Source organism: Pelobates fuscus, chromosome 13 (genome assembly GCF_036172605.1).
Source record: "Pelobates fuscus isolate aPelFus1 chromosome 13, aPelFus1.pri, whole genome shotgun sequence".
Lineage (NCBI taxonomy): Eukaryota > Metazoa > Chordata > Amphibia > Anura > Pelobatidae > Pelobates > Pelobates fuscus.
The window spans coordinates 37,913,868-37,932,614 of record NC_086329.1 but is presented as its reverse complement, the minus strand read 5'-3'; the positions used below and the strand labels follow the sequence as shown (position 1 = coordinate 37,932,614).

Sequence of the window (18,747 nt, the reverse complement as noted above, 5' to 3'; positions counted from 1 at the left end):
GCGTGGCGAGGACCTTCGCCAAGAGTTTGACGTCGCAGTTAATTAACGAAATGGGTCTATAGTTCCCACAATGTTCCCTGTCTTTGCCCTCTTTGGGTATAACAGTTATGTGGGCTGTCAGGGCCTGCTTGGGGATACGTTCCCCGTCTCGTACCGCATTGAACGCCTCCACCATTGGTGGAAGTAGCTCTTCTGCGTATGTCTTATAATATTTCACCGGCAGGCCGTCTGGCCCTGGGCTTTTACCGGGTTTGGTGTTCTTGACTGCTATCGATAGCTCCTCTATAGTGATGGGCTCGTCTAGCGTTTCGGCGATTTCTGCGTCTAAAGTCGGCATTGGGTACCTCGTCAGGTATGTTTGGATCGCGTGGCGAAGGCGGGCCTTCGCCGGTTCGGTCTGTGGTTGCGGGAGGGTATATAGGTCCGTATAATATGCGCGGATTGTGTTCATGATGTCCGACGGGAGTCGGTGTAGGGTCCCCGTTTTGTCCCTGATCCTGTCTATGTATGTGTGTAGCCTCTTTTTCCGTAGCATAGCAGCCAGAAGCTTGCCGCTCTTATTCCCGTGTAGGGTAAAGAAAGCTTTATGTCTCGCGGCGTCTCTGTGGTGTTTAGAGTGGATTAGCGTAGCTAACTCTCTTCTGAGTTGTAAGAGTCGGGTTTGGAGTGTGTGGTCTGGGTCGAGTTTGTTTTGGTCATCTGTGTTGTGGATTTCTTCGAGGAGGCTCGCCTGTCTCATTTCAGTTCTCTTTTTTATGATCGCCCCTTGTTGAATGTAATGTCCCCGTATCACGGATTTGTGCGCTTCCCATCGTATTGTCGGGGATGTGTGTTCGGCAGTGTTAAGGGATAAGTAGTCTCTAATTTTGTCGCCTATATGGGTTACGACCTCCGTGTTAGTGAGTAGGTATTCGTTTAGTCTCCATTTCGGGGTAGTGGGGCGAAAAAGTGGTGATTTTAATTTGAGGGTGACAGGTGCGTGATCTGACCAAGTCGCCGTTCCAATCTTGGCTTCGGTGACTAGGGAGAGGTCATATTGTGTGGTGTATATGTGGTCTATCCGGGAGTATGAGTTGTGTGGGTGGGAGAAGAAGGTGAAATCCTTTGTATCTGGGTGGTGGGCTCTCCAGCAGTCAACCAGGCGGTGGCTGCGGAGTAAGGTTTTAATGTTTTGCCGTTGTTGCGTGGGAATATGGGAGGAGCCTGATGATGTGTCCCATGTCGGGTCTAGTGCGATGTTGAAGTCCCCTCCCAGTACGAGGGTCCCCTCTCTGAACTCCATGAGTTTGCGGAGTGTTTGCTTGAGGAAGCGGTAGTGTCGCGTGTTGGGGACATAAACTGTCGCGAATGTGTATTGGCGCTCAGCTATTTTCCCCTTAAGGAACAAGTATCTGCCCTCCTCATCCGTCATGCTTGTTCCCCCCTGGAACGGCACGCTTTTATGTAGTAGGATCGCTGTTCCCCTAGCTTTACCCCCGTGATAGTCACTGTAGTAGCCTTGTGTGTATTGGTGGTTAGTAAGTTTGGGTCTGGTTCCCTTTTTAAAATGTGTTTCCTGTATCATAACTATTGAGGCTCTCTGCTTGTGAAAGTCCCTTAGCGCTCCGGATCTTTTCTCCGGTTTGTTTAGTCCCTTTGCGTTGATAGTGATGACGTGTAGAGGTGCAGGTGTCAGGGCCATTTCTCTCGTCATGTGTGTATCGGGTGAGCGTCTCGTCTAGTTCCTGGTCTCTTTTGTATGGGAGGTGTAGTAGTAGTACGTGTGTCGTAGTCGGTAGGGTTGTCCGGAGTCAAGTATAGGTGGTAGTAGGGTGTACGGGGGGGGGAGGTTGGGTAGGATAAGGGGTATGTCTCGGTCTAGCGACCGTTAGGTATAGACGTCGGGGAGTCACAGTCCGCGGCACCACCTGTGGTGCGCGTGGGTTGCTCACCGTTTGGTCGGCGTCTCTCCTACTAGGCGTAGGTCGGGTGTCCGGGCGTCAGTGTCGGCGTCTCAGTGACATGTCCCCTGGTGTCCCTGTGCGGCTCTGAAAAGGTGATTAGATGGAATGTGTTCGGCTTCCCCGTCTCGAGGTGTTCCTTTCTATGGGTTTGTGCGTGTTGGTCAACTCACGTATGTAGCATGTCCGGTCGCTACTGTTAAGTGTGGTACAAACAACAGTATTAGCATTATATCATTCAGTACAACAAGTATCAACAGTTAACTAGCATTTCAAACATTATATATTTTTTTTTTTTTTTTTTTTTTTTTTTTTTTAAACTATGGAAGAACATCAAGAGTGCCGTTACCCCTCTCTCCTTCGGTCCCCCCGGCTGAGCTAACTGGTGCATCGTGTCTGTCAATATTTCTTTCCTGGCTATTATCCCTCTGACATCTCTGTTGGCTGGGGTCCCCGCCCCGGGTGGGCCCCGCCGGTGCCACCGCCCGCCCGCTCCCCGGAGTTCGTCACGGGTCAGGCGGGTGGCAGCAGCCGGGCCCAGCCGGCGCTCGGGGCCCCCCCTCAGCTTATGGTAAACATCGCATTTGAAATTATGAGACATCACATTGCTTACATTTCCCCCCCGCTGCCCCCCTCCCCCCCAATGAGAGTCCCAGCAATGCCTGTGGGGTCCGTTAGGTTACCCTACTCCACTGAGCCGTGGAGCCCTTGATGTGTGCTCGGTCTTTGTAGTTTCTTCGTCTCCGTAGGGGGTCGGGTCTCTCTCTGGGGTGGCCGGTGGCCGCGTAGCGGGATCTATTCGGTGTGTCCGAGGACTCTGTTTTGTCAGGTCGGTGTTAGGATTGAGTGTTCAGTTTGGTAGCGGTGCCGGTGGTGGGCCTCAGGATGGGGGGTTCATAGTGCACAGTCCTTTACATGTTGGCGCCTGAGGGGCGCGTGGTTTGTTGCCTTGTTCTCCGAGGTCTCGGTGGTTGCTGCGGCCTGGTCTGCATGTCGGGTGAGAAGGTGTAAAAGGCTATCGGGTCCGGCCAAGGCATGTGTATCTGTGGCAGTTGAAGGTCCCGTACAATGTCTCTGAGGTCGTCTTCGCTCTTTACAATGTATGGGCCTGTATTCGTAGTGATTTGTAATCCGGTAGGAAAGCTCCAACGGTATCTAATTTTGTTGGCTTGTAATACTCTCGTGAGGGGGCGCATGGCCCTGCGGTACGCTAGGGTTGCTGGTGATAAATCAGGGTAAAGTTGCAATTCCGCGCCTTTGTGCAGTATTTGCCTTTGGTCTCTGGCGGTTTTCAGGATATCTTCCTTAACTTGGAAGTGTAGTAGGCAACAGATGACGTCCCGTGGGGGGGACTCCGGTGGGCCTCTGGGCCTAAGTGCCCTGTGTGCCCTGACGAACTCGACGGGTGTATTGGGCGGCCTCAGCAGTAGGGCATTAAATATTTCCGTGAGAGTTTCACGGATTGGCGTGGTCTGGTCTAGTTCTTCGGGCAGGCCCCGGATTCTGAGGTTCTGTCTTCTCCCTCTATTATCTAGGTCTTCCATATGGAGGGCCATTTGGCGGAGCTGTGTTTCTTGTCTGTTCAGGGTGTCTGCGGTTGCATTCTGCGCTGACATGACATGGTCGCAGTCTGCCTCTAGCTGTGCCACTTTGCTGTGTATCCCCTGTAAGTCTTCCCTCAGGGCCTGCAATTCCCCTGCAATCGATTTGTGAAGGGCCTCATTGGCCTCTTTGAGGTCTGTTTTCGTGGGCAGGTTGCTCAATATAGTCGCCCAGTCCAGCTGGGGTGGGGGTGGGTCGGGTGGTGTAAGTACCTGCTCTAGGTGCCCGCCGCATGGCAGGGCCGCATGGCTTGTGCCTGATGTTTCTGCGTCCCCTGAGGCCTGATCGGCCTGTTCCGTTTGGGCCGTTAGGAATCTGCGCATGTTCGCAGTTTGAGTCCCCCTCGGGGTGTCGGTGGTCGTAGTGGCGTGCTGGGACCGGTGATTTCTTCCCATATTTCTGTTGTTGAAGCTGGTGAGACGGGTTTGTGATCTTAGCCTGCAGGGAGCTCCTGGTTCACGCCGCCATTCCGCTCGGCGCTCAAGCCACGCCCCTTGTTTGCTTTTTCAATAAAGGTTTACCCTAGTCTTCCCCTCTCCCTCCCCTGTACATGTGACTTTTATTATTCTGAGGTATATATACCTGAAGGCAAATTTGGTCTACACCCATTATATATGAGTGTTCTCCAGATTCAGTTTTCACATTTTTTTTCTCTCCTTGACATTATCTGGGGTTAAGCCCCTTATATACCTCTAGTAACCCATTTGGAGTGTGTGGGAGTTGTCTAGTCCAACTACACTCACCCCTTCCTTCCTATCTATTAACATAAAAATGCGTTAAGCTGATTTTAGAGATCAGTGGCGTAAATCACTAATCAGATACATTCCGTTGTTCTTGGTGATCTTTTCCTGCATTCTGGAGAGATCAGGACATAGCTGTTCATGGTACTGTATGGTGAAGTGTTGGGTCACCTATTCCTATAACCTCAACCCATACTGTATTAATCCTTCACTCCGATGGATTTAACACTGCCCATCTCAGAGCAGCATAGGAGATATTATTTCTCACACAATATTACAGGGAACTCAGGCTAACAATGAAAGTGTGCCAAAATGAGACCTGATGCTTTTTAGGACCAGACTCGGGGCTCTAGCCCCCGTAAGCCCCCTCAACAACACATTTGCCTAGATCTCACCCCTAATGCCATTATCTCCCCTCTCTCTCTTGCTCCACATTTCTAACATACATTTTATATGGCTTTCCACCTCCCATAAAACATCTTGTGTGTTTTTCCCCATTTCAACTAACCTCCCCTTGTCTTTCTCTCCCCATCTCCAATAATGTGTTCAGTTCCTAATCTCCTATTAACCCCACTTGTGTGGAGAGTAACCACCACCAGTCCCAACTCTGACCTCAGGGGGTAGTGCTTCCGAACGATGTCTGCAGTGGTCACTGTATATCAGGCATTTGCCCAGTTTTCTTTGATGGGGAAACCAACCTGAATACTTTCTAAGTGATTTGGAAATGTATCCCACTAAGGGTTTATTAGCAGAGGTTCTCCATCCATCTCCTAAGGTTCTTTTCAGTATCATGAGCCTCGGAGTTCTTGGGACCACAAACTGCAGTCTTTCTTATATTTAAGGAATTGCAACTACATAATATGCCGAAAACTGTACAGGTTACTATGTTTGTTTTGTTTTTCACAGGCACGGAAAACCAAAAGACAAAGTGATTTTTGGGACAACTGGGGCATATGGGGGGAGTGCAGCCGTTCATGTGGTGGGGGCGTGAGTTTCAGAGAGAGGCAGTGCTACTCTCGCAGGTAAGTGACTGTCTGTACCCACTTACTTACTATTCTAGATCTAGATACTGTTCACAGATGATCAGGCAGGTTGTCAAAGTGATCTGACAACCAGCACACATCCCTGCCACTGAGGAGAGGCAGAAGCAGTGGCCACCAGCAGGTGATCGCATCAACAAGAGATACTCATTTTAAGAAATCGTTTTTACAATATGTAGAGCTTTTTGTGTAGATGACACCAACATAATTTTCCGTTCAATATGGCTGCCACATTTTGCCTCCATCTTGTTTTTATGTCTATTTATTTTAAAGAATAAAATGTAAACACATTTTTACATGGCAGATTCTTCTGATTACGGATTCTGATTACTTCTGGGTATATTTTTTACTTAGCAATAAACTATCTATTCTCAGTAGCCGTTATAATGCCTATGATTGTAGCAGTCTATGTTCTGCTGTTTGTGAATCCGTACTCTTACCATTGCCCGGTGAACCTACTCTGTTTACTATTTATTCTGTTTACTTGGCGTGTTTTTAGATTTTGGGAAAGAACATACTTTACCCATATGTAAACAACACTCCCAAATACTTGTGTGGACTGGGATGTACTTCAAAGGATAACTATTTCTATTTTGTTGCATTGGAATATTTTTTTCCATGTCCCACACGTCTTTTAAGCCAAACCCCAAGGCGACTTTTTTGAATATTATAATATTATTGTTCATGAATCCTTATGCCTAATTGTCAAGTATTTCCAATGTACTGTGTGTGGGCCAGTTTGGTTTATTTGAAAAAAGGTTTGTTTCCAGTAATGACAGTTTGAAATATTCATTCTTTATCCTAGCTTAAGGAATACTATGTCTCTATAATGCTGACTCTTCACAACTCGCAGTTTAAAGGGACAGTGAACAAGCTCAGTGATAAAGAATATTGTTGTAGTCTGTGACTATCAGTTACCATAATCTAAGATAAACCAAAGATGAATGGGAGCAAAGGTAAACTGCAATACATTATTTATTGAATCAGGGACACAGGGCCAACAATACCAACACCCACAGGCAGGGCCGGCCTTAGGCCTTTAGGCGCCCTGTGCGAAAATCTTCACAGCGCCCCCCCTTCCCCACTCCTTCCCCCCCTCCATCCCCCTTCCCACACACCCTGTCACACACACACACACAGGCAGACAGCCATACACACACACGCACACACACACACACACAAACACACGCAGGCAGTCACACAAACACACACACAGACATAGAATGTGACGGCAGATAAGAACCATTAGGCCCATCTAGTCTGCCCAGTCAGTCACACATACGCAGTCTCTCTCACACACACACACACACAGGCAGACAGCCAAACACACAGAGGCAGACAGACAGCCACACACAAACACACAGGCAGACAGCCAAACACACAGAGGCAGACAGACACACACACACACAGTCACACACACACACACACACAGGCAGACAGTCACACACACAGACAGTCAAACACACAGACAGTGACACACACAGGCAGACAGTCACACACACACACACGCAGACAGTCACACAGACAGTCACACACACAGAGAGTCAAACACACAGTCACACACACACAGGCAAACAGCCACACACACAGGCAGACAGTCTCACACACACACACAGTCACACACACTGTCACACACACACACAGTCACACACACACACACACACACACACAGACAGTCACACACTCACACACACACAGTCACAGACAGACAGTCACACACACACACACACACAGGCAGACAGTCAAACACACAGACACACACAAGCAGACAGTCACATAGTTACCTCTGTTAATTATGGAGGCAGACAGGCAGTGCAGCTCCTGGATTCTGGTTGTTGGGGGAAGCAGGGACTCCTTCCTGCTTCCCCTGCAGCAGTTTTCCGGCGCTTTTAGCTCCGCCCCTGCCGCACGGTAAGCTCCACCCCCGCCGCACGGTAAGCTCCGCCCCCGCCGCAATTTTTTTTTTTATTTCGCTGGCCATCTGTGAGCTGTGTCGGCCGCAGGGCGCCCCCTGCTCCATGGCGCCCTGTGCGGCCGCACAGCTCGCACACCCCTAAGGCCGGCCCTGCCCACAGGGTTACTTCCTAAAGTAAAAATAGTCCGGAATTAAAATTTAAAATGTAATGCCAAAATTGCTGAACTGGAAGCATAGCTGACTTGGAAAATTCAATTTCTGGCCTTAAAGTTTACATTCATTTTCATGCACTTTGACTTCTCAACGATGGCCACTTTTATAAATAACCTTCAATATGCATTAAGTAATGCATGATAAAGAATAGCACAGAATAATAACATAGTCTGGAATCTAGAACAAAGAGACCCAATGCTAATAACACTTCCGCATGTTGTCCGCTGTACGTGCTCTTGGTGCTGTGGGATAACACAGCATTCTATGCACATATTTGAACATGTTTGGACTACGTTCTAAGCTCTGCTCAACGTTCTTACAGTTGTGCTTGATCAGCAGAAACACGTATCCTTAAGAAAAGACAGCTTCTCAGTAACTAACTCTTAGCTTGTAATTACTATGATTATTTCAAATGTTTTATGTGTAATTAAACTTCTTTTACAACGTTTTGTCATTGAAACAAAAATGAAAATACGTCTGCTGTCGTGCACCAAAATAAATGTGTCTATATGGAGAGGCATACTATTCTAACATCAACATGGGCCCCAGCCAATCAAATTAATAGCAAGACAGTAGGGTCGAGTCTTTCACTTTTGACATCTATACAGATTTTCTAGTTTGTTTCCTGTAACGGCACCGCGGGCATAAAATGGGTTAAAACTGTATAGGCAATATTCCCTTTCCAGATGCAAAGGCAGCTACTAAATACACCAATCCGAATAGGAGAAACCATACGAATGCTCCAAACCATACGAATAATCCCCCCAAGTACGAGACGACTCTCCGTATTGAGGGTCAGCAGGTGATCTGTTTAATCTGGGCTACCTGCCCGGTATTTATTCAGGTCTTCCACCAGGTGGACACTCCCCTAGGGGACCAGATCGAAAACTGGGACACATATTGGACATTAACCAATCAGGACAGTTTAGTAGTAAACACTCCCACATACACATTGTAATCCCTTCTCTCTATTCTGGAGATAATTGGGAAGTAATTAAATTATCTCCTAGGATAGAGGTAAAACTCCATTTTACACATGGCAATAAAAAGACATAAAAATATACAATGTTACAACTACTGCATAAAACATATACATTCAACATATCCCCAGATAGCTTGGACCTGAACGCACATTATTACCGAATGGCGCTCAGATCACATACATACAGTTCAATCGCCATGGAGTCAGTCTTTCACATTGTCTTTCGTTATATGAATGGGCTCCATGACATAGCTATCTGGGGTAGCTCTGTTCATCTGTTTAAGGCCCTGAACGGTCCGGTGTTCATATGAACGAATTAGATATGAGAAGGGATGTCGGCGGCTTCAGCGGTGTTCGTGAAGAAAAGTGTCCGTTTTCAGTTCCAGAGTTTTGTAGCTGAACACCGCTGGCCGTTCAGCAGTTTAAAATGGCTGCTGCCACGTGTTCGGCTAAACGAACAACGGCCACCCAGTGTTCGTCAATTAAGCTGCGGTTAATCGCAACTTCTGGGAGGTAAATTGCTGGCACACTCCTTACCCAGGTGGTCCGGTCATTCGTCTGTTTGTTCGGTAAATTCAATTTACCGAATGCCCTGGCAGAAAGGCACGAACAAGCCTTTCTGCATGGAGAAATAAAGGTTTTTACATGGGGGCCATAATCCTGGGGCAGCAGGCGGGCAACCAGTCTTCTCCAGAACATAGTGGCAAGGTTGGTTTCGCCACATTTTTTTTTTTTTGAAAATCTGTTTATTTATGATAGAGGAAGAGAGAGATTACAGAAAGGCTCGGCTCGCAGGCCAACAAAGAGTAGAAGTACACCTCGGTGGAGCCGGGTGTGTGTACTCCAAGATCGGCTGTATCAAGAGTATCATTGCATTTATAAAAGTTGAATTGCAAGACAAGTTTTCAAGTTTACATATAACTTTAGGTAAAAGCATAGGTAAGGTTGGATAGGTTTCTGAGTATGCTTATCGAGTGGCGTCAAACACCTGGACCTACACATACATTGTCGACTACGAAACAACACTGTGCATTGTGCCAGAACCAGGCTGGGTGGCAGTTTGGAGGTGATGATGAGGTGTTGCATATGTGTCAGAGGGAGTATTAAGTGAGTAGGTGAGTGTGTATGGCTACGTATTTGACCGGGGCATTATGGCCGGCCATCTCCTGAGCGAGTACCCGTGTCACTCAGCTCAGGGTATCCGGGGTGATGTTGCTATCCATTGTTTCCGTTACGTTATTTTAGTGTCATTTATTTCAGTACGATTATGTATCTTGAGATGGGAAATTAGAAAGGTAGAGATAGGATGAAGTAGAGTGGCTGTCGTAGTGGGCCCCCTCCCGGCTCCATGGAGCGCAGCCCGCGCCCACAGCAGCGCCACCGGCTCGTTGTAAGTGAGGTGCTTTTAAGTGGGTATCGTGTATTAAGCCCCGTGGGGTGTGTGCATGTGTGTGTCAGGTCGTCGGGACCGTGTCTGTTTTGCCAGTCCTGGGCGGCGCCCTTATTGCTGTGGATGTCCTGTCACTCACATAGTCAGTGGTGTGGAATGTTAATTGTCGTTTTTTTTTTTTTTTGTCAATCTTTCTTTTATTGAAGGCATATAAGATGGGGTACAGAAGAGAAAAAGGGGGAAATGTACGAGTGTTTTACAGTATAGGGTTAATACATCTATCATCAAGGTTAAGTTACATTTCCAGAATTGTGATGCCTCATTTTTTTAAAATTTTTGTTGTTAAACTTTAGTCGGAAAATACAAGCTATGGATCCTAAGATCCGTTTGGTAACGTGCTAAATTATTATAGTCAGACATTTGGTAACACATGGGTAGACAGTAAGCTGTTCACAAGTTAGAGAAAAACTTTGCTCCCTGAGATGCTTATGATTGATTATCACCATTTTCAACAGGCGGTCTCATCAAGCTAAGGTACACTGCCCTAGGGCACATTTGTAAAGGGAACATTAAGCTAGTGTTGCAGGCTATTCTGGGTTATCTAGGTACCAGATACAAAACAGTTAGCAGTTGCCACAGTTGGTGATAGATTAAGTATCTAGCATGCACAGATAAAGTAGAGCGATGGGTAAGACGAGGAGTGTGGTGTAGTATATGAGCCACAGAGGACCCACAAGTCTCTTACAGGTAGATGGGGCATACGTTAGGAGTAGGTGCCCGTCTGAGAGTCATAGTGTATGTTAATTGTCATTTGAGTCACAGTTTTCCCCCTTGTACAGGGGGTCTATCGTCTGTTAGCTTGGTATGTGAACCATGGCTGCCACCGTTCCGCGTGCCTGGTTCCCCTACCCGCAAGGGACGCCTGTAGTGCTTCCGCCAATTGTATGTCTCTGACCCTGTGTAACCATTCCTCAACCGTGGGGACCTCGGTCCGCTTCCAATACGTGGGTATGAGTGCTTTAGCCGCGTTTAGGAGGTGGCGTAGGATGGATTTCTTATAACCAGAGATAGATCGAGTGGTGATATGTAGTAGGGCCAGTTCCCTGGACCATTCCGTGTCGTCTCCCAGCATCGTTTTGATTTCAGATTCGATGTTGATCCAGTATGGGGTGATGAGTTGACAGTCCCACCAGATGTGCACTATCGTGCCCCTCTCCTCTTGACATCTCCAGCATGTGGGGGATGTTGTCGGGAATATCCTGTGTAGTGCCACTGGTGTTCTATACCACATGGATATTAACTTATAATTAACTTCCTGATAATGGGAGCTGGAGGAGCTCTTGTATTGCCAGAGGAGTGCCGTGTCCCACTGTGGTTGCGAGATCGGGCTCCCCATTTGTTGTTCCCATAGTCTCCTGAACGTGTTGTTTGTTGTGGTGTTTCCCACTAGCAGGTGCTGGTAAAGTAGTGATACTGCCTTGCCAAGCGTGTCTCCCCGGTGACACATTTCTTCAAACCACGTAAGATCTCTGTGGAGGCGTTCCTTATGTGGGAGAGACCCATAGTAGTGTGTAAGTTGTAAATAGCGGAGAGATGCCATAGGTGTATTAGGTCTATCGGCCAGTAACGCTCGGAGGGGTCGGACAGCGCCTCCGTGGAGGACCGTTCTAATCGGTATGTAATCTTGTTCTTCCAGGAATATCCATGCTTTGGCTGGAATGCCACCAGCAAGGTTAGGGTTGGGGACTATTGGGAGAAGGGGACTAGGGATCGGTGATACGTGCGTGTTTTTGCGCAGCGAGTCCCACGCCTGCAAAGTTTGTGCCGTCGGGGTTTCTATTCCTTTTCCCGTGCGACAACTTGTACCCCCTTGCCATACTGCTGCTTTAAGTGTGGCAGGTGAGTCCCCGTTGTTCAGGGTAACCCATTGCTTCGGGGAGTCAGCCACATGCCATTCCAGAATTCGTTGTAGGGTGGCGGCTTGATGGTAGCGTTTGAAGTCCGGGAGTGCCAGGCCACCTCTAAGTCTGGGTAGGCAGAGAATGTCGCAGCGTATTCTAGATCTCTCCCCTCTCCATACGTATCGGATAGTTGCGGATTTTAAAGTGGAAAAGAAAGTATTCGGTGGCGTCAGGGGTATTGTCTGGAACAGGTAGAGAAGTCTCGGGAGCACATTCATCTTTAGTACTGCGACCCTTCCGTGCCAGGTGATGTGTGGATACGCCCATTTGTCCAAATCTGAAGTAACCCGTCGCAGAATAGCGGCGAAATTGTGGCGATAAAGCTCCTGGGGGTTCGTGGTGATCCATATGCCAAGATATTTCATCCTCTCCGTACACCAACGAAATGGGAAGTTAGTTCCCAGTTCCTCGTATTCCTCCGGTCGAAAAGTGAGATTGAGCGCTTCACATTTGGAAAGGTTGAGTTTGAAACCCGAAATCTTTCCAAATTTTTCGAACTCGAGGAGTAAGCAGGGCAACGTGACACGTGGGTGGGAGATAAAAAAGAGGAGGTCATCCGCATATGCGGCTACCTTATGTTCCGTCCCCATCCAGGTGTATCCCGAGATGTCCGGGTGGTGGCGGATCGCGTGAAGCAGTGGTTCCAGGGTCATTGCAAATAGGAGCGGCGACAGAGGACATCCCTGTCTAGTACCGTTCCGAATCGCAAAGCTGGAAGTTAGGGCCCCATTCACTCGGACGGTAGCTTGTGGGTTATCGTATATGGCCGCGATCCATGCCAACATATTGTGTCCTAATCCCATGACCCGCAGGGTTTCCATCATGTACGACCAGTTGACACGGTCGAAAGCTTTTTCGGCGTCCGTGGAAAGAAGTAGGATTTTATCCCTTGTCTCCCGTGCCCTGTGCTGGATGGAGAATAGGCGTAGCGTACTATCTCGTGCCTCCCTCCCCGGTATAAATCCCGTCTGGTCTGCGTGGATCAGGCTCGGTAGTACCCGTTGCAGTCTAGTGGCCAGGATTTTTGTAAGCAGTTTTGTGTCCACGTTCAGCAGGGATATGGGTCGATAGCTGCCACATTGCTCTGGGTCCTTTCCCGGTTTGAGGAGGACCGTGATAGTAGCAGCCAGAGATTCCGCTCCAAAGCGTCTCCCGTCCGTAACGGTGTTAACGGCGGTGGTCAGCCGAGGCAGGAGGATTGAGGAGAAGAGTTTGTAATACCCCACAGAGAATCCGTCGGGGCCCGGTGCTTTGCCTGTTTTGGTGGACTTCAAGGCTGCGGCCATTTCTTCGGTGCTAATTGGTTCGTCCAACATATTCGCCGCTTCTGGAGTCACTCGGCTGTTTACATTGTCGTGTAGGTAGTCCTGAATGATCGTGTTGGGTTGGCGTCCCGATGTTGTATTGTCAGGGCCCGGGATATTGTAGAGGTCGCTATAGTAACGACGGAATTCGTTGGCTATGTCTTCGGGGAATTGGGACAGTTTTCCGGACTGTAGGCGGATTTTGTGTATCCGCGTGCGAGGGGTGTCTCCTTTCAGGATGCGGGCGAGGTATTTGCCGCCCTTGTTGGCGTGAATGTAGAAGAAGTTCTTGGAATGTTGTAACGAGCGGTGGTATCGTTTCGTAAGGAGTTCCTTCAGGCGGTGTCGGGCTTCCGTCAGGTCCTGTTGGATCGAGGCTAGTGGGGTTTGCTTATGTTGAAGTTCTAGTCTCGTGATGGTCTTATATATAGTCTTCATTTCCTGCATGGTCGCTTTGCGGCGACGGGAGGCTATTTTTATAAGGATGCCACGTATGGTACTCTTGTGTGCTTCCCAAAGTGTGATTGGAGAGGTATCTGTCACGTCATTTTCCTGGAAGTAAAGGTCAAGGGCTTGTTTGATTTCAATTTCCACCGCGGGGTCTTGGAGCAAGGTTTCATTCAGGCGCCAGGTCCACTGTGCCGGTTTGAATAGCGGGGAGTCCAGCTCCACCGTGACCGGGCCGTGGTCCGACCATGTGGCGGGGCCGATCTCGGCCGACCTCAGTCGTGGCAATCCTTCCTGCTGAAGCAGGACGTAATCTATCCGCGCATAGCGGCAGTGGAGCGCGGAGTAGTGGGTGTAGTCTTTGACACCTGGATTGAGTGCTCTCCAACAGTCCACCAGTCCCAACTCACTCATTGACTTATGTATCGCACGAATGCTAGATAGCGGTAAGGAGCTATGTCCCGTCGACGTGTCCAGTTGAGGGTCCAGTGGGGTGTTAAAATCGCCCCCCACAATCAGCGTACCCTCCGAGAATTCGCTCAGTTTGCTCATGGTTCTGCGCATAAAACGTGCCTGATTCTTATTGGGCACGTATATAGAAGCCAGGGTATAGAGTCTGTCTGCTATCGTGCCTTTTATGAAGAGAAACCTCCCCAGTTTGTCGGTTACTTTGTCCAGTTCCTGGAAGTCCAGGTCTGCTGCAAGGATAATGGCAACTCCCGCTTTACGGGCCGTGGGGTGGTTGTTGAAGATATTGTTGGGGTATTGCCGATTTCGAAGTTTAGGTGCAGATCCTTCGAGGAAGTGTGTTTCCTGGAGTATTGCTATGGAGGTCCGGTGTTTCCTCAGTTCCCGGAGTAGGTGAGTGCGGCGTTCAGGCACGTTAAGGCCTCGGCAGTTGAGGGTCACCACACGAAGCGGAGCGTTGAGGTACGCCCGTGTTCTGTCGAGGTTTGGGCCAAGGCACGCGGAGGTTTCTGCCCTAGCCCCCATACCAGTCAACCAGAGTTCTCCGTATACTATCCAGCTGGTCCCTGATGGTCAGGCTGTCGTGTAGTTAATGGGGGTAGTAAGCTAAACGGCGCGTAGGTCTCGGCTATGCTGGGGATTCGTTCCGCGGGAAAGGTTGCTCTGAGTCGGTGTGCGCGTAGGGGTGTGGGGCGATGTACTTCGTCGGTGTCTAGTGAGGTCAGGGTGGGTAAGATAACGAGTATGGCGGGCCGCCTAGTGCGAGGGATGCGCCCCTAGAGCCAAGGAGGAGGCGACACAGGGACGCCAAAGTAAAAGTACAGAGTATAGAGAGTAGAAGGTGGGTATGTTAAAAAAAATGGGGAGTTGAGTAAGTCCCCAAGTAGAGGTGACCCCGAGATGTGGGGTAAGGGAGGTGTTCACCTCAGTCCTCCTCTGAGAAGAGGAGGGGGTAACCGTGCGACGAGAGGAGATGCCCTGGATCACCCAGGTACCAGACCAGAGGGTGAGTCAGCGGGGGACTCCTTCGTCTAGGACTATGCACGGCTCGTGTTGGGGTCAGTGGTCCTATCTCGGTCCGTAGTGGACCAGAAGCAAAAGTGTAGTATCTGTGTGATTCCAAATAACTCCTCTCCGCCGGCCACACAGCCTGGTGCCTTAATCTATACATGGAATGTTAAACATAGAAACATAAAAACATAAGTACCCATATGTAGGGCAACAGAGTAACCCAAGAAAGGAAAGGAGTCCTGTCCCCCCGCCTCCCCCAACCCGGGAGGAACCCTCACGGCAGCTAACTAAAAGAAAAACATTGGTTAGGCATTTGCAGTACATTCATCATACATATTTATATGCAGGGGATAATGTGATCAGTACACTTGAATACCCATAGCCGTGGTGATAACACATAGGTCGGTATCAACATAATTCCCAGCTACGTCTCTCCAGGTTACTGGGGGGTGGCGTGAGCCTCTAAGGCATGGCTAGTGCACGTCCCTTTTATTCCCCGGCTATATTCTTCCATACAGCTATTTAGGGCATGCATTCCTGTCTACGTCAGTGGAAATGGTAGAGCGTGAACTGGAAACTATACATGAGACGTCGTACATGGTAATTTAGCTGCGTATAACTAGTGTAGCCATACAACCCAAGGAACCACGGCCAGAACCCAGCTAACCTGTTCTAGATGGGACCCAGTCCCCCGCCCCCCCCCCACCCGGGGGTGGCTCCCACGGTAATTGAGCAAAGAAAACAATGGTTAAGCATTAAGTAACATATTCAGTAAACATATATGCAGGGGGTAATGGGATGGTTGCAATATTGTACACATAGTCGTAACGATAGCAGTCATACCAGCATCAATAAGTTTCTCAGCTAGCCCTTTCTAAGTTGCTGGGAGGCAGCATGTGTCCCTGAGGTATGGCTCGAGTGTGTCTTTTCTACGTCTCAACTTCAGTAGTAGGCGATGTTTGTGGGGTGAAAAGTCCAGGGTTGCAGTTAGGAAGAGCGTATGTGTCCCAAACAAAAAGATGGATTGTAGCGTGTGGGTGTTATTATACCCCAGGGTAAGTGATTTTTCCCCCCTGAAACCAGTTCAATTGTCTCGTTGCGTTGTAGTGGACAGGTGAACCCGCATGGTGTTGCCCGTGTCGAAGAGTGTGTGCCCCCCGTTATCCCCCCTCCCAAATTCTTTACTGACATTTAATGTTAGGTAAACGGGTGTTAATGTCCCGGAGCACAAATATAAGAGGCAACCCAATTGGTACCTTTCCGTTGCCAGTTCGGAGAAGTCCCCAGGTTCAGCAGTAGAATGGTGCAAGTGGTCTAAGGAGATGTCGTGAAGGTTAAGGAACGTGGAGGGTCCCCCGGCAGGAGTGAGAATCAGGGGGACATATCCAGGGGGTAGTGTGTGTGCCCCCTATTCCGGCGCCTCCGGGTTGTTGCGCCTGCGTTGTGCTGGGCCTTGTGGTGGTTCTCTGTCTCGCCTCCTATGCGCTCTGTGTTGTTGAGGCCTCCCTCCTAGCGGGCCCAGGACCCAGTCAGGAGTGGGGATATGCGGCAAGTTCATTTCCTCCAGGAATCTCGGGATCTCTTCGGGCCAGCGGATTGAGGCCCAGCCATTCCGGTGTCGGGCCAATAGGGCAAAGGGGTAGCCCCACTTGTATTGGATGTTGCGTTCCTGCAGGACTGCAGTGATGGGCTTCAGCGCTCGCCTGGCCTCTAGAGTGATGGGCGAGAGGTCATTAAAGAGGGAAACTTGCGCGCCCCTGTAGTCCCAGGCACGGCGGGCTCTGGCCGCCTGCATGATGGTATCTTTGTCTCGGAAGGAGCTGAGGCAGCATATAATGTCTCTTGGGGTGCCGTCCGCTAGCTTGGGACGTAGTGCTCTGTGTGCTCGTTCGTATCTGAATGTGAGCGGAGCGTTTTCTCCCAGGATCATATGAAAGAGGTCGTTAAGGGTAACTTCAGGGTTTTCCTCACCTTCAGGTTCAGGGACCCCGCGGACCCTAATGTTACATCTCCTCCCTCTATTGTCTAGGTCCTCCATTGTCCTCCTCATGTGCAGTAATAGCTCCCCTTGGCGTGCTAGGGCCATGTCAGTCGCCTGCAGTCTCGTGGCTTGTGTGTCTCGGGATTGCTCTAGGTTTTGTATTTGGCCTGCGTGTGCATTTACCTCTGCCCGGACACCTGCTATTTCAGCCCGTAATGCATCTTGGATGGACGTGGTGTGCACAAGGAGGTCGGCTTTCGTGACCATAGCAGCAGCCATAGATCTGATTTCCTCTCCGATCTGCTCCAGTGTGGTATTGCCTCGAGGTTCCCTGGAGGATGGCTCCGTCGGCGCCATCTTGGATCCGCTCGCCTCCTCGCACATGTCAGCCGAGTTTTGGAGAAATCCATCCATCGGGCCGTGAGTATGCCCGGATTGGGAGCCCCTTGGGGTCTGGGGGGTGTCGGTTCGTCGATGGCGTCCCATGTATGCTGATGGGGTCGGATTAAAGGCTGTGTTTTACGCCGGCGGGTCGGAGCTCACTCACTGTGCTGCCATCTCGTTCCGAGCTCAGGCCACGCCCCTCGGTTTCGCCACATTTCCCTTTTATTAATTTTTTACATGTAAAACAATGAACCCTAACTAGAAAATGTGTATGAATGTCAGAATAAGACCTGTAAGATATTCAGTGCAGTTTTTGTCAACCTTTGTTTTCTGAACTCATTTTCAAGCACTATGGCAAAGATTAAGGGATTCCCTCAAACCCAAATCCCACCCTATCTGTGGTAGCTATCGTGAGGACATTGCACTACCTTATGAGTGTCTGTGAAAACCAAGGTAGAGGAGACATTGGCTTTCCACACCTCCAAAGCACTTTGGGAGCTTTGAGGTGATATAGGCTTCTTGTGTCCTTATGAAAAGAATCAACAATGATTCATTAATTGCCAAACATGCCAAATTATCCCATGCCCCAGATGTCACAGAACTTCGTTGCATGACATGAGCATTTCATAAAAATATCTGGAATGATGATAATGAAGAAGTGAGACAACCTGATGTCTCATCATGATGAACAATATGATGTCTCCATCTAAGGTGGTGGAGTTATAAGTTATCTTATGATCATTAAATGCCTTGTCAAATGTTGTTAAATGCCTTGAAAAAGGTTGAGCAACCATACGCCTTCAAAAGCCTTGTTAAACTTCTTGGGGAAAAAACTTGAGCAACTGCACCCATAGACAATAAGACGTGGTGGTTGTCGGATGTCGAGTTTCCCTTTAAAAAAAAAATATATATATATATATATATACCATGCTGTAGTCGAGACCTAGTCAATATCAAAAAGATGCAACAATTCATGACATGCTAGAAAAATAAAGAAAGGAAAATTAAATTAGGAAGTGAACTATTTTAGGGAATATGACTTGATGGAATGATAAAGCCTTCTGGCTAATGTGTGTTTATTTCTGTTTCTGCTCTTTTCTTTATAACGCTCTCCGTCTAAAGGCAGCCAGTAAAGATACATTTGTTCCTCCCCTGCTTCTACGTAGAATGTTATGCATGTTCTTTGTTCATCTACCCAGCCTGGTGGTAGATACATTTCTTTTGGTGCACCCAATGTCCACTATCTGTTTTAACCTCTCCGATTTCTTTTAATACATTTTATCGGTCTGTTCCCCCTTTCTGTTTTCTACTCTTTCCTTTCTTTCCTTCTACTGTTGTCACATTTTTATTAGTGTTTCCCTATCCAAAA

General features: G+C 48.7%; 1 protein-coding gene across 2 annotated transcripts in view; it reads left to right on the top strand.

Moving 5' to 3' along the window:
- Positions 1 to 18,747, top strand: part of PAPLN (papilin, proteoglycan like sulfated glycoprotein) — a 132,503-nt gene that overhangs the window by 60,248 nt on the left and 53,508 nt on the right. For both annotated transcript variants that reach the window (XM_063439576.1, XM_063439575.1), the window contains exon 4: positions 5,189 to 5,304. In XM_063439576.1, the coding sequence (XP_063295646.1) occupies positions 5,189 to 5,304 (116 nt within the window). The remainder of the gene's footprint in view (positions 1 to 5,188; positions 5,305 to 18,747) is intronic.